The sequence below is a fragment of the Akebia trifoliata genome, chromosome 8 (assembly GCF_017979445.1).
Source record: "Akebia trifoliata isolate Shusen 1 chromosome 8, ASM1797944v1, whole genome shotgun sequence".
NCBI lineage: Eukaryota > Viridiplantae > Streptophyta > Magnoliopsida > Ranunculales > Lardizabalaceae > Akebia > Akebia trifoliata.
This window is the reverse complement of record NC_141382.1, coordinates 13,580,786-13,596,193: the sequence shown is the minus strand read 5'-3', so window position 1 is coordinate 13,596,193 and position 15,408 is coordinate 13,580,786. Positions and strand designations below refer to the sequence as shown.

Here is a 15,408-nt window from a genome sequence, read left to right as displayed (position 1 = left end):
GAGATCATCTAATGTGGTGAATCACTTTCTGTGCTCAATCTATTGCAGAGAATTGGATGTCACTGTCTAATCTCTGTATCACAACTGTGAGGTCATGGGGATTAATCCCAGCTTTTCAAGAAGACCCTACATGATAGAGAGAGATGCCTGGGCATGGTCAACTAATATGTCCCACGTTCACTCAAATCACACCTAAAGTTCAGTGTCTTATACTGAATGATGTCACCTAAAGTTTCCACTAAAACCAAACACTGAATTTGAAAAAGTAAAGAACATTGATCTCTGAAATCATTATAAATTGACTTGGTTATTATGGAGAATGTTTCCCACTAAGAACTAAGTCACTGGTGTGAAAGCTGCACTTCTTCTAACACCCTACATCCCTTTTTCATTGAGAATGTTGGCCCTCCTTTTCTTCTTTTACATGTTTATGGGTAATGCGAGTGAATCATAGCCTCTAATTTCTTCCACAACTATTCCAACAACCCCTTTTCAGCTCTTTTTGGTTCTCCAAAATGCATAATTTCTGCTGCAGAATATGTCATTGTATATTTTTCTGAATGTCGACCCCTTTTGTCAGCTTCCGAAGAGTGGATTGCCACGAGGATGAATCAATAGGGTCCTTGAGTTTCTGTGAAAGCATGGTTCATTCAATGTATGTAATTTATGATCATTTTTTTTTCAATGACTTGTCTTATTTTCTACCTCTCATTCTATGTTCTATATATTGAACTTGGTTGAAAACAATGTATTGGAGTCAGAGTTACTCAAGTGCCATGACACCACTGTGCTCATTGCACTTTCGAGCCTGATTTCTTCTTTTTCTTTTACTTTGATTGATCATATTTAATTTTGATAAATAATAGTTTTTATTGAGAAGAAATTTTCCCATGTATATATTTGTTAGCACAAGCACATTTTCTTAACAAGAGAGAAGAAAGGAACAAAACACTTGGAATAGTAAATATTTTATTAACATTTCTATGGTTTTATGATTACAGACTCCTTGAGATAGAGAAGATTCTACAACAATGTCAGCCCACACCAAAACAGCACAAAGAAGCAAACACAAAGGCCCAACCACCAGAACACACGCTAAACTAAACAAAATGCTTACTAATTCAAAGGCGAGTCTTGACCACTCTTTCCCAACTTGGATGGCCTTGCTTCTCCAGTCCTTGGACTGAGTGGGCCTCTCCCACCAAACTGAGGACTTCGCTCCCCTCTTAGTTCACTTACACGAGGGCTGTATGCTTTCTCTGAGTACCGTGGGCTCTGAAGCCTTTTTGGATCTTTCAATGGGGTTGCTGTAGTGCTTGTTACCTTGGGACTGCATATACGCCGAACCTCACCCCTGCTTCGAGTAATTATCTCATCCAAAATCTCTCCACCCTCAGCAAAAGAGGCTCTCATACCCATCTCCCCCTCCTGTTAAGAACACATCAAACATTCAAAGAGTAAGCTAAATTGAGCACAACATAGACTCTAACAAAGTAACAATCAATGACAAAACTGCTTTTGGATCTATGTAAAGATTTCTTCCCTTCTAGGATGGTAAAATTGTAAGTGGTTCATAACTCCTAATCTTATTTGAAATATTTCATTTAACAATTTACATACAAATCAAAAAAAAATTTCAAGGTCTACACTTACACATGCAAGGTTGAATGGTAAAGCTGGTGCCTCTTCATACTCCGCTGCATCTAAATCTTGAAGGTGTGCCCCTTTGAAAAACTTGGGTAGAAGGTATTGTCTCACTGGAACCAATAGCATGATCAATAAAGGGAAGAGAACCCCGGCTAAAGGAATCCATGTAATCCCAAAACACATAAGCAAGTAAGTTGTCTGAAAAACCGTAAAAATCGCAATTGTCTTGAAAGGCACAGTTTCTACAAAAGTGGCATGGTACTCCTCAAGTACTCTGCAGAAAATAAGTTCAATTGTTCCCTTCAGAAATCAAGAATAAAAGAGAAAAAAGAAAAAAGAAAAAAGAAGGAAAGTGGGGTTACTTGTATCTTCGGCTTGGAGCAGTGAATAGTAAAAGGATTCTCTCCCAAAACTGGTTTCCAGGTAAGCTTTCAATGGCCATAAAGGCAAAGTAGCCCCAAAGTACTGACGTCGGAATCATTTTAAGGAAAGGCATTGCTGCAACACAGCCCCCAACCATTGTAGCTTGAAGCAAGTTGCTAAGCCGCTGTTCTTTGACCTCGACAGGCAATAAATCATCGATTTCCTTCTCAACATCAAAGATTGTCTCATCAACAGGGGCATCAATATTCCCCATGCTTGAAGCCAATTGAATGGTTGACTCTTTTAATTCCTTTAGTCCCTGCTCACATAAATCACATCTTTCAGGCAAGGTCCCCTAACTCCAGACCCAGAATTTACTGACCAACCCTATAAAGTCGACTTGGGCAAGTTGATATTCTAGTTGGACAAGCCATGGATTTTAATTAAAGGGGAATGCTAATGTCCAACATCTCATGGGGATGTTAGCTTCTCCACCACATTCATTTTCAATAATACCCCTACCCATTTTATCTTTTTGTGGTATGTTGGTCTTTTATAAAATAAATGTTAAGGGCATTTTAGTCTTTAGACTTAAAGGCTTTGTTTCTGGTAAATGCTTTGCAATCAATGTGAACAAGCATTTATTATGTAAAAGACTAAATACCCTTGTCTTTTTTATTAAAATATAAAATGGATAGTGTTATTATTGGAAAGTGAATGTGGTGGAAAATGCTAATATCCCCATGAGGTCTTGAACGTTTGCATTTCCCTTAATTAAAAAATTAGAATGTCTAGTAAAGTTTAAAATAATTACTGTTTCTACTTAAATGTAAAGTAGTTCATATTCTCTTCTGCAAAAAAAAAAAAAAAAAAAAAAAAAATTGAAGTGACTACAACAACAACTGCTAGATAAATGGAGCCTGTAAAAACTTGGTAAAATTCTTTAACCTAAACATAGTTGAATCAGAGTTCTTTCAATTTTGACTCTATAAGCTTTAATTTCTTCAATAGGGTTGTAACGTTTTGAGCAGCAATTTTTTTACTCTACAGAAATCAAAACCAACTTGATGTCATACCCGAGCTGACGGCTCCTGATAGATCAATGGAGTCTGCATCTGTTGAAAAGCTTCTTGCATACTTGTATACACTTGTCCCAAGCTCGCATTTTTACCCATACTTTTGCGTGCTGTGGCCACAAGTCGGTTACGAAGCAACTGCAGGGTAAGCAAATCAATTATAAACAATAAATTGTACAATAGTCATCTAGAAAAGAAAAAAAATATTGTACTAGATCAAGAAGCCCAGATTCTAACATTTATCTAATAGACAAAAAAAAAAAAAAAAAGAAAACATGCAGTTCATGGTCAAGTAAATCGTTTTCTTTGGGGAGGTTTGGATAGCTTACTTGGTGCTTCAAAGTTGCCAGACTCTTTGTATGCATTGGAGATTGGGGGATGACACCATTTGATGGAGGGATCCCTATAAGACCACACAATATGGTCTGCCATCCAAAAACCAAGAACTTTAGTGCACAAGTGGAGATCAACTATTGCACATCAAATTACACGAAATTGATACTGAATGGTGAAGAGAAAGTATGCGGGAAACAAGTAAGGTCTACCAAGAATCCTAAAAGAAGTAAATCGTAGTGGAATGAAGGTGGCTTTCTTAAATTGAACTCTTTCTGCTGAGCAAGTTGGGATGCTACACTGTGGTCGAAATAATAAAGTACAGCGATCATTGTTGCCGGAATAAATGCTCCAAATATATAGAGAATGGGCACCTTTAACATGTCCTGTAATTTTTAATGTAAACTGTCAACCATACTTGCTACTTTTAAGAGGTTTGAAGATCTAACAAACAGGAAATATGTCAATAAAAAAAAACAAAAACAAAAACAAATCCCTACGAGACATGCCTTGATAACAGTCCAGTTCTCATAGGCACCAGGTGACCATGGATTTGGGCTAAAGAGGCGCCGTGGGATCCCATGCGGAACACTACTCGCCGGTATGTAGGAGGCAGCAGTCCAGACTAGAACCATTAATGGCACACCATAGTCTGCTACGAAGCCTCGAAGGGACCCTGTGAAAGGGCTCATGATTAAAATCCACATCAAAGATGCAAGTTTTCTCAAGAGAAGGGAAAATGATTGCAAATTCATTAGAACAACCCCGTAACTTCAATTAATTATAGGCATGGTGAATTATAAAAAGCTAATAAGTTTCTACAGATATTCTAAATTCCATCATAAATACTTACCAGATCCATACCGCCATGACCGTGCTTTTCGGCTTTTCAATGCCGTGAGCAGAAGGCCAAATGATAGAACTAAAGCAAACATCCCATTTGCAAACCTCCATGAAGGTAAAAATTCTGTTAACCTTAAATTTTCTCTTTGGGGAATGCGAAACTCATCTACGAGTCCCTAGAAAATCAAAATAAAACTCAAAATCAATTCACTACGTAAAATAGAATGGAACAATATTTACTTACCATAACCAATTAAAGACCCAAAATAATCTAGCCTAATCAACCATATCTTGATTCAAATGTTTCAAAGATTCCAGACGTTTCTGTAGGTCGGTTTTATCTTTGTTTAAAGGCTGGCCATCATGGGTTTTCTATAGGAGAGAAAGAATATTATGGTTCCGACCTCCATTTTCTGTTTGTGTGAGACTTTTAAAGGAGAGAAACAAATGAATCTTTGAAGAAAAAGGGCAATCGGTCTTTGAAGTGATTATTAGCATCACTGGCTTGGTTTTTTTTTTCCCCCCTTATTTGGTGAGGGGGAAGGGGGGATAATTGTTTAGAGAGTTCTTTTGGAAAATTATAAATTTATTGCAACAAGAATAATGTACAAAAGGCAGTGGAGGTGACCGACCTAAAAACAAGAGAGAAAAACTAACTGAAGCACATAGACTCCCACCTAAAAACAAAATCTTCAAAAAATACACCCTTAAAACCCCAAACTAATTTGCTCCAAAAAATAACAACTCAAGAATGCTCAAGTAAACCTCCTGAGGGGAGACTTCCACACCGTCAAATACCCTCAATGGGAATTTATTTGTAGCCTGGATGTTTAAGGCTCCTTTTTACTGATTGGTTATCTCAACCACTGACCTTTAGAGATAAATACAAAGAATATGTTTTTGTTTGAATTCCAACAACGATAACCAAAGGAGAAAAAGGAAGAATCCCAAAGAGAGAAAAAACTAAGCATACAAATCTTACTTTGATGGCTTGTTGCATGAAGAGCATAGCAATAAGCAGACCGAACAATTCTCCTGCCACACGAGTAAACCTATTGATAATGGAGCAAGCCCCTAAGATAGCCAGTAAGAACAGCAAGATTGCGGTCCACACACATACCCTGTCCATGCAAACAATCATACAAGTTCTAATGAAACATAAAGGGAAAACCAACAACTTTATTGTAAAGAAATGTTCAAAAGCTTGAATAAATAAAGCATGATGAAATAGCCTACCATCCAGTCCAAGCGAGAAAGAGCTTTGATCCCAACTCGGGTCTATCTTTAGCAAAGTTAAACATGAAAGTGTACATCAGTACAGTAGGCTCTGCGACTCCAAGAATCAAAAGAGGCTGACCTCCAATAATGGAGTGTATGATCCCGCAAAGTCCAGTAGATGCTAATGTTTGAACTGCAGTTAGAACCCCATCTGCCAATACCAGGTGGGGTATGTGGGTCATATAACATTCAAAACAGTTCTCTGTTGACTCATAACTATAACGATGATATATTTTTCCTAAAACAAACGCTATACCTACACAAACTATTCATAATTTCTTAAAATCATGAAAAAGCACTTGGTGGAAATAAAAATTACTACACCAATCAAAAACACTTTAGACTTATAAAAAAAAAATGTAAATTTGATTTACCCGTATTTCTCTCCAATTGTTCACCAAACGAAATTACTGGGATTGCAGAAGCGAAAAATATGTATGTTGTCGGTGCCAAAATCCTGGATACAATTATCGTATATTATCACATTAATACCATTAAAATTCACCAAGAAGTGAAGCATAGAATGCAGGAAATCAGATTGATTCAATTTGAACAATATAAATAAAAAGAAAAATCAGATAATGGGTGGTTCTATGATCACCTATAACTCTAATGGTTAGATATATAAACATAAAGGCTTCTTCATGGAAACAAACCAATATATACCTGAAACCTGCACTAAAACCACCTGTCCAGTCTTGCTTGTAGCACATCATCCTTGCTCTAAGATCATTCTTGATTCCTTGAAAAGGTACAAAGGTCTCCTCCATGGTTTTATGTAATTTTGAACGACCGAGTGTCCTGCGTTAATGGTTTGAAATAAAAGGGGACTAAAACACAGAGTAACTGCCCTTAGGGATGTCGTTGGGCCATTACGATTATGATTTTGGTTTGCATTGAAGGGATTGAAAAACTAATACCCAGAAATTACATGATTTGATAATCAAATAAGCAAATAGGATACAAGGAGCCCAAAGTTGGAAAGCTTATGAGTCAACCTAAATCATAAAGATTCACAAAAGACCATATACCCAGATGGAGAAAACCAGTTTTTTGTCCAAAAGTACAACTAAGCATCAAAACCCACAACAGCATTACATGATTCAATCCCAAGGAACAATAATGTACTCACTCTCAAACAGACAAGTCAAGCATTAAAACCCCAGTAACAGAACAAGAAATCTAGTTCAGAAATGAAAAGTGATTTGGATGATTTATTATCTAACAAGCCAACCCTTGCAATGAAATCAAAGTTCTTTTTCAATTCCAAACAATGTGAGACTGAGAGAGAATGAGAGACAAGGAGGGTCTGAGGGAAAGCTCCAAATATATAAGCTTGAAAAGGGTTGAAAATTAGACTGTAGATTTGATGCTTAGTGCACTGTGGGTCAAAAGGGAATCAGAGGAATTTCACTATCAATGCCCAACAGAAAAATAGATAGAAAAACTCACAAAAAAAAAAAAAAAAAGGAATAAAAAAGTGAAATTGCAAGAAAGAGAAACTAAAGGAAAAAAAAAGAGAAACCCAGAAGATTCAAAGTAGTGGAAATGTAGAGTACTACGTACCAGCACAAATACTTGAAAAGAGAAGATACTTAATGGGTTTCTTTTTCTGACTGCTAGAGAGAGAGAGAGAGAGAGAGAGAGAGAGGCCAGTTCATAACAAGCTGGCTTGAAATTTGGAAGTAGCCATGTGGCTTCGCTGCTGCGTTTTCTTATGAGTCCGACTAGCCTTACTAGCTTAGTAAGATATGAACCCTTACTAAGAGTCGTTGAACTTACCTTTTGGCATCGAAAACATGATCGCATGCTATAGGGTTGTAGAGTACAACATTTTATTAAATTTTAAAAGAGAAATTAAAAAAAAAAATTTATTATTTTTGACCCTCTAAGTTTAACTTTAAATTTGAGAATTTCATGAAAATTCAAAACAGTCCATTATCAAGAAACAAAAATTAATTTGAAGCTCTTTGGATCTGAGCTTTTATTCCATGAAATCTAAATGGATGTGGTGTTGGATTGCTAATGTGGTAATCCATTTGATCTCAAATGACTTAGAGTTAAAATGTTATTAAATTGAAAAAAAAAAACGAAAGAAAAAAGTAATTTTAAAACATAAGAGCAACTTTATCGGAATCATAGGAATCAAAATGACTCTCCACAAATTCAATTACAGTAAAATGTTTTACAACTACCAAATTTTTTACCATCAACGATTAGAGAGAGAGAAAAAGAAAATCCACTCTCTTCTTTTGCCTATTTGATTTTCTATTTCTAGAATATTTTGAAATAGTAAATCCCAACCCAAGTGCATTAGAGTGATTTTGGATGACTCTGGCTCTGTAAAATTATAATTGAGGGACGATACAAAGCTAGTGTGCTTAATAGTAGGCACCTCACCAGAAAGCTTTTCAAAACAAAAGAAATTTCTGGAAAATACTCTTCTCTCAATGTAAGATCTTCACTCTACGTTAAAAAGAGAATCCTCAACCTTTCTCATATATATAACATATTACAAGAGAATCAATTTTGTTTGTTACTCTGAAACTAACTCTATAACAAAGTCTACAACAAACTCTTCTAACATAATCAGTTAACTACAACCTTCTAGAACTCCAGCTGGATCCAAGTCATTATGATGAGATGGACATGACTCACATAATGACATGGATTTCTTATGGCTTTCATCCCCCCGCAAGCTGAAAGGTCGTGGCACGATGCAAAGTCTGGACTTCAAAGAGTCGAACCTTGAGCTTGACAAATGCTTTTGTAAGCAAGCCTGCGATTTGATCTTCTGTTGGAACATAGCAGAGTTGCAGCTTCTTTTTAAGGACTAAGTCTCGAATAAAATGAATATCTATTTCAATGTGCTTAGACCGAGCATGAAAAACCGGATTGGCTGCCATATAGTTGGAGCTGATGTTGTCAAACCATAGAATAGGCACGGCTTGGTGAGGGATACACAATTCTTGTAAGAAGGACAAAGTCCAAACAATCTCAGCTGCTGCTATGGCGAGGCCCCTATATTCGGATTCAGCACTACTTCTAGAGACAACCTTTTGTTTTGTTGCAGACCAAGACACCAGATTATGACCAAGAAACAAACAATAACCACTAGAGCTTCGTCAATCATCAGGAGTGGAAGCATAATCAACATCAGCGTAGGTCTGTATTTGAAGATGAGTTGAAGGATGAAGTCTTAAGCCTTGGTGCATTGTACCTCGTAGATATCGTAGAATCTGTTTTGCAAAAAACCAGTGTGCTGTTGATGGATTATGCATAAATTGACAAGCTCTGTTAATAGCAAAAGCTATGTACGGTTTGGTTAAAGTGACATATTGTAAGGCTCCCACTAAACTTCTATACTTGGTTTGATCCTCAAAAAGCTCTCCATCATACTGAGACAAAGTTTTACTAATAGATCCTGGAGTTTTTGCTGGCTTACAGTCAAGCATTTCTGTTTTCTCAAGCAAGTCAGCAATATACTTGGTTTGCGATAGATGAAGAGAATGATCATCATAGATGACTTCTATGCCAAGAAAGTAGGACAACTGACCAAGATCCCTCATTGCAAAAACAGAGTGGAGTTGTGTTATGAGGCCATTAATCATTGTAGTTAAACTGCCAGTGTGGACACGGGATTTCGATATTTTAAAACATCCCTCCACTTTGGGGTGTTTTGGAGTCGCCACCATTCAAATTGATGAAGGGGTGTGAATGGTCACCCGGATTTGTGTTTTTGAAAAATCATGTCATTTTGTCATTTTTTGTTGACTCTCGTAAGATAAGGTGTATGGTCCAACCTTGATTCAAGGTAAGGGGGTCCATTTATGGAGTAGGGAAGGTGTTAGGCACCCTACTCCATCCACGTGATGTGGTAACCTCGGATTCGGTCTTGTGAAAATAAAAAGAAAATAAAAATGAAAAAGAAAGAAAATCGATATGTGCCCTCAAAGATGAGGGACTTTCAATGTTGGATTCAATCATTAAGGGCACCCTTATATAGAAGGGGCCCTTTTGTGATTTAACCCATGGTGGTGTGTGCAAATGTGTGGGAAAAGGGAGAGTAGAGGAGGGAAGTTGAGGGGGGTGTTCTTGGTCCAAACCCACCTTGTCCTTGAGTTGATCTTCAAACGTCTTCTCTTGAGTTGACTTGGACTTGCTTGAAGTTGTAGAAGGTTGAGTTGAGTTGAGAGTGAGGTGTTGAGATGAGATGAGAGAGGGTTGAGTGTAGTGAAGAAAGTAAAGTAGAGTGTTGTAGTGTTTTTAGGATTTTTTCTTAAATTTTCATTAGTTGGTGTATGGGGAGAATGGTGGGGTTTTTATAGAGGTTGAGAGGTTTTTTTAAGGGTATAATGGGGTGAAGGATGAGAGTAGTGGTTAATGGCATGGGTTTGAGAGGAAAAGGGTATGAAATTTGAGATGAAAATGAGGGTATTTTTGTAATGATGGAAATGGGTTGTGTTTTAACCCAAATGGTTTGGATCTTACCCAAATCCATTTGGGTAGAGTGTTTGGTGGGGTGAGATGAGTGATGGTTGATGGGAGGAGTGGTGGTGTAAGGGAGTTGTTTGGAGGAGGAGTGTTGAGATGGTTGAAGAAGTATGGTGTTTGATTTGGAGAGATGAGTGGTGATTGGTTTGATTTTGAGAGGATTGAAGGGATGATGACATGTGGCAAATGGGGGAGATGATGAGATTGGTTGATTGGTGATGGTGGTTAGATGATTAGAGAGGAGAGTATGGGGGTGATGATGGGAGGTATGGGTTGGGGTGATTTTGTGGGAGTGTTTTAAGGGAAAGTGATGGATAGATATGGGTTGTGATGTGGGTGGTTGATAGTGTTAGAGAATGGGGAATAGGTTAGGGTATGTAGGGTATGGGTTGTGAGGTGGGTGGTTGATGATGAGAGGATGGGGAATAGGTTAGGTTAGGGTAGGGTTATGGGTTGAGTTGTTGGTTGTTGATGATGAGAGGATGGGGAATATGTTAGGTTAGGGTAGGGTTATGGGTTGAGTTGTGGGTTGTTGAGGATGAGAGGATGGGGAATAGGTTAGGTTAGGGTAGGATTATGGGTTGAGTTGTTGGTTGTTGATGATGAGAGGATGGGGAATAGATTAGGTTAGGGTAGGGTTATGGGTTGAGTTGTTGGTTGTTGATGATGAGAGGATGGGGAATAGATTAGGTTAGGGTAGGATTATGGGTTGAGTTGATTTTTGGAGGGAAGTGATGGAGTTGGTTGATTAGATGAGGGAGGGGGAAGGGTGTGATGACATGTGTCATTTTTTGTATTGAGTTGGTGATTGGTTTGATGTGATGATGATGGTTTGGATTGGGTTTGGGTAGTGAGTTGGGCTTTGGTTGGGTTGGGTTTAGGAAAGTAATTTGGATTTTATGTGATGGGCTTGGGTTTAGATTGAATTGGGTTTATGATGGATTGGGTTTTAGATTGAATTAGGTTTATGTTGGATTGGGTTTAGGAGAATAGTTTGGGTTTTATGTGATGGGCTTAGCTTAGGTTGGGTTTGTGTTGGATTGGATTGTAGAATAGGATGGGCTTAGCTTAGGTTGGGTTTCGGTGTGGGTAATTGGATGGGCTTGGGTTTAATGAGAGTGATTGGGCTTGGGTAGAATAGTAGTGGGTTGAATTTAAGGATGTAGGAGGGTGGTGAGGTGTGCGGGTCCATGGGCCACGTGGGTGACCTCGGACATTTATTAGTTGAAAATAGATTGGGTTCTTGTAGGTTTGGGCCTCGGGGCCCGTTCCGATTTTTCGATTTTTTGGGGCATCTTGCGTCGAGGGCCCGCTCAAATTCGGGTGTCTACAGCTGCCCCTCTTTGCAGGAGTTGCGTCCAAGGAACTGCAAAGAATAGACGAAACCCTGATTTGTGCGGGTCCGAGGATTTTGCTCAGACAAGTTTTTGAAAATACCGACTTGATTTGATGGTTGAGAGATGGCTACCCAAGCACGGGGTCTGACAGGGCGCCGGTTGATTTCCTCGATCTCGTGGCGCGGAGCTCGTGTGAGGTCTTGGATTTGTGATGATTTGAGAAAAACTTTGACATAGGTATTTTCAAACGAGTCTTTAAGCAATTGATTTTGGCTTTTGCAAGAATACCATTTTGATTTTTTTTTTTTTTTTTTTTTTTTAATATTTATTGGCGGTCCGTTCTTGAAGCACGGACTGTTTAAATCTTATTCGGTCCGTGCTTTAAACACGAACTCTACTTTTAATATCTTCGGTCCGTGCATGAAGCACGGACTGCGCACAATTAATTCAGTCCGTGCTTCATGCACGGACCAGAACATTTTTTTTTTTAAAAAAAATCGAATGTCGCGCTTAGACGTTTCACTTGGCTATTCTCCTTCGTTTTCTCCTCTGGTTCTTCGTCTTCTCTTTCTTCTTGCTATCTTGTGAACGGTTAGAGAAAGCTTGGAAGAGCGTGGTGACTCTTGATCATCCTGTATTTCCAAGTTATTCTTTTCACAACTACCAACTCTGGATGCAACAACAGATTGCTGAGAGAACTTGTGCCACGTCTTCGGTCCAAGGGACGTCTTCTGGTTCTCGTTCTTTTGACCATCGTGATCGACTGGCGGAGATGAAGATGTCTCATAAGCGGATTGAGAAGATTTGGCTACGTTCTGAGAATGATCTGAAGAACCAGATAGCTCGACTCGAGTCTTCTATTCTGAGGGCAGAGATTGAGGATCTCCGGGAAAGGCTTGCCCAGGGTCCTTGTTTTGATGCCTTTGCATCTTATCTGGTGAGCCGTGATGCTTCGGATGCCGAGGTGGTAATGATGGGACAAGCTGCCCGCATTCGTGCCTTAGAAGAGAGACTTGATTCTTTCTTCATTTCTCGTCGAGATGCGTGATTGGCACCATTTTTTTTTTTTTTTTTTTTTTTGTATTTTCTTTTCCTTTGTAAAACGTAATGTGAAACTTTTTTGAAATGACAGGAAAATAGGTTTTTTACTTACTTGGCCTCAGGTGTATCTATTGCTTTGAAAACATGATGTTTGAATAAGTCCTAGATTTTTCATCATTGGCCCAAAATAGTAGTTTTGAAAGCATTTGAATTTTTTTGGGAGTTTGTCTTTGTCGAATTGATATTGCAGATCCAAAATATGAAGACTTTTCGAAAAACCTTTGTTATCTCGATGATATTTGTGTTTTTGCCAACTACTGAGGATATAGATGTCAGCAGTTCTCAGGCTCTTTTTAGAGTCATCCCCAGTGCCCCAGTACTGGGTGAATATCGATTGAGCATGGGACTTGGGATTTTGGGAAATTTTTGCCGTTCACAGTTTATACTCATGCGGGCCAGGAGTTTTCACTTTTTGTTTTTTTGTTTTTTGTTTTTTTTTTTGTTTTTTTTTTTTTTTTTTTTGTTCCCTTATTGCCCCTGGTGCCAGTTATGGTTTTCACCAGACCCGGTTTCCACATTTTTGCGCATCGATGCCCTTTCAGGTTTTCATCGTGCCGGTGGCTTTGATCTTGCCATAGTCTGATTTTTTTACTCATAGCGCCCTCTCGGGTTTTCACTATGCCCTTTCAGACTATGCTTGTTTTTTTGGATTTTTACATGGAAATCTTGTTTGGAGCCTCTGTGTCTTTGTGGCTTGGTGACTCAAGTTGAGCTGCGAGATCGGCGACTCTACTCTTGTAGTGGTACTCTTTCTTGAGTAACAGATCTAGATTCCCCTCTCGAGTTTGCTGACGACTATTCGTGGCTCGGCAACTCAAGTTGAGCCGCGAGATCAATTACTCTACACTTCGAGTACTCTTTTTTTTCGAATATCCGACCTAGACTCCCCTCTCGAATCTTCCAACGACTAGCAAGACTTTGGGGTCCGGACCAAGTCGCAAGATCATTGGTGCTGCCACCGTTATTATGATACCTTAGAACATTCCCTGATCTGAAAGGACTTTTGGTGGGACGAAATGTTGGCCAAGGCTAAGTGTAATGGAAAGGTACAAAAGAGGTTAAGGTCTGAGTTTATCTAAAGTGGGCTAGACATGGGGTTCGTCTATTTTTGTTTCGAAAAGGTGATCTATGTCTCCTCCCAGCGTCTCTCGAACTTGTTTAGGCTGGAGATTTGGGTCGAGCTCAGATCAAATGTCCGAGTTTTGAATTTTTTGATTTTTTTGTATTTTAGCCGTTCACAGTTTATCCTCATGCGGGCCAGGAGTAGCTGATGCTTTGACTTTCTGATTTTCTTTTCTTTTGTTTCCCTTTTTTTTTTTTTTTTTTTTTTTTTTTTTTTTTTGCATTGACTTGCCCCAGTCTTAGGTTAAGAAATGAACGTGATGGCTCAAAAGGGTTGACTAGGGTTAGATAGTTGTTTTCAGGATAGCAAAGATGGCCTTTCGTCATCTCAGGGTCAGATCTCAGGCGTAGTATTTCTTAACGGTGTCAGCATTGATCGGCTGAGGGAAGACTTGTCCGTCCATTTCTGTAAGGATCAAAGCTCCTCCCGTCATCACCTTCTGCACAATGAATGGTCCCTCATAATTTGGTCTGAATTTTCCCCTAGCATCTTCTTGTATTGGTAAGATCTTTTTCAAGACAAGGTCTCCTGGTGAGAAATTCCGAGGTTTGACTTTCTTGTTGTAAGCCCGTGCAATTCGCCGTTGGTAAATTTGACCATGACAGATAGCTGCGAGACGCTTCTCTTCAATTAGATTTAATTGATCAAATCGAGCTTGAACCCATTCTGTTTCATCCAACTCTGCTTCTTTTAAGATCCGGAGGGAGGGAATCTCAACCTCGACGGGTAAGACTGCTTCCATTCCATACACCAATGAGTACGGAGTTGCCCCAGTTGAGGTTCGAAATGAAGTCCGATAAGCGTGAAGGGCGAAAGGCAACATGTCGTGCCAATCTTGTAAGGTGACTGCCATTTTCTCGATGATTCTTTTGATGTTTTTGTTGGCAGCCTCAACTGCTCCATTCATTTTGGGCCTGTAAGGGACAGAGTTGTGATGAGTGATCTGAAAGTCCTCGCACATCTTGATCATGTCCTTGTTTTTGAAGTTCTTGGCGTTGTCCGTCACTAATCCACTAGGAAGTCCGTATCTGCAGATAATATTGTTCTTGACAAATTTCAGAACACTGCTCTTTGTGACATTGGCATAAGAAGCGGCCTCTACCCATTTTGTAAAGTAATCGATAGCGACTAGGATGAAGCGGTGTCCATTTGAAGCTTTTGGCGAAATCTGTCCAATGACGTCCATGCCCCAGAGTGAGAAGGGCCAAGGAGTAGTCATATTGTGCAATTCTGATGGTGGCGCGTTGATCTTATTGGCATAGATCTGGCAGAGATGGCATTTACGGACGTGTTGATAACAGTCACTTTCCATGGTTGTCCAGTAATATCCCATTCTCATGACCTTTTTAGCAAGCATGTGACCATTCATGTGAGGTCCGCAGACTCCACCATGTACGGTTTCGATCAGTCGTTTTGCTTCTAGTTCTGCCACACATCGGAGTAAGACTTCATGATGTGATTTCTCGTACAGAATGCCATTGCTTAGGAAGAATTGGCCTGCTAGCTTCTGGATAGTCCTTCGATCATTAGACGTTGCATCTGATGGGAGAGTTCGATCTTCGATGTAGGCTTTGATGTCTGAGTACCAAGGTTTTTCTTCAGATTCTTCGACTTCGACGGGTAAGGCAGTAAGCTGGCTCGTCTTGAAGTCCAATCTCAATAGGATCAATGACTAAATCCTCTGAGATACTGATCATGGAAGCGAGCGTTGCTAGTGCATCAGCAAATTGATTCTTAGCTCTCGGCATATAAGTGAAGGAGATTCTATCGAAGCATGAGCTTAGTTCTTCTAGATACTCGTGGTAAGGGATCA

At 39.2% G+C, this 15,408-nt stretch overlaps 1 protein-coding gene across 1 annotated transcript; it reads right to left on the bottom strand.

Moving 5' to 3' along the window:
- Positions 1 to 941: 941 nt before the first annotated feature.
- On the bottom strand, positions 942 to 7,129 carry LOC147396200 (putative boron transporter 2). Its single transcript, XM_086450792.1, has 12 exons — positions 6,207 to 7,129; positions 5,915 to 5,997; positions 5,499 to 5,691; positions 5,245 to 5,383; positions 4,273 to 4,438; positions 3,929 to 4,095; positions 3,632 to 3,805; positions 3,416 to 3,511; positions 3,087 to 3,224; positions 2,010 to 2,329; positions 1,654 to 1,921; positions 942 to 1,428 (listed from the first exon to the last, which is right to left on the bottom strand). The coding sequence occupies exons 1-12, from the start codon at positions 6,308 to 6,310 to the stop codon at positions 1,117 to 1,119; spliced, it is 2,160 nt and encodes a 719-aa protein (XP_086306918.1). The 5' UTR covers positions 6,311 to 7,129; the 3' UTR covers positions 942 to 1,116.
- Between the last annotated feature and the right edge of the window lie 8,279 nt (positions 7,130 to 15,408).

Bases quoted from the DNA above. Each gene is read 5' to 3' on its own strand.
- LOC147396200 (XM_086450792.1), bottom strand. From the start codon at position 6,310: ATGGAGGAGACCTTTGTACCTTTTCAAGGAATCAAGAATGATCTTAGA. The intron at 5,692-5,914 runs GTAAATCAAATT...TGGTATTGGCAG, and splicing joins ACAATTGGAGAGAAATACGG to ATGGGGTTCTAACTGCAGTT. The intron at 3,806-3,928 runs GCATGTCTCGTA...TAAAAATTACAG, and splicing joins AGAACTGGACTGTTATCAAG to GACATGTTAAAGGTGCCCAT.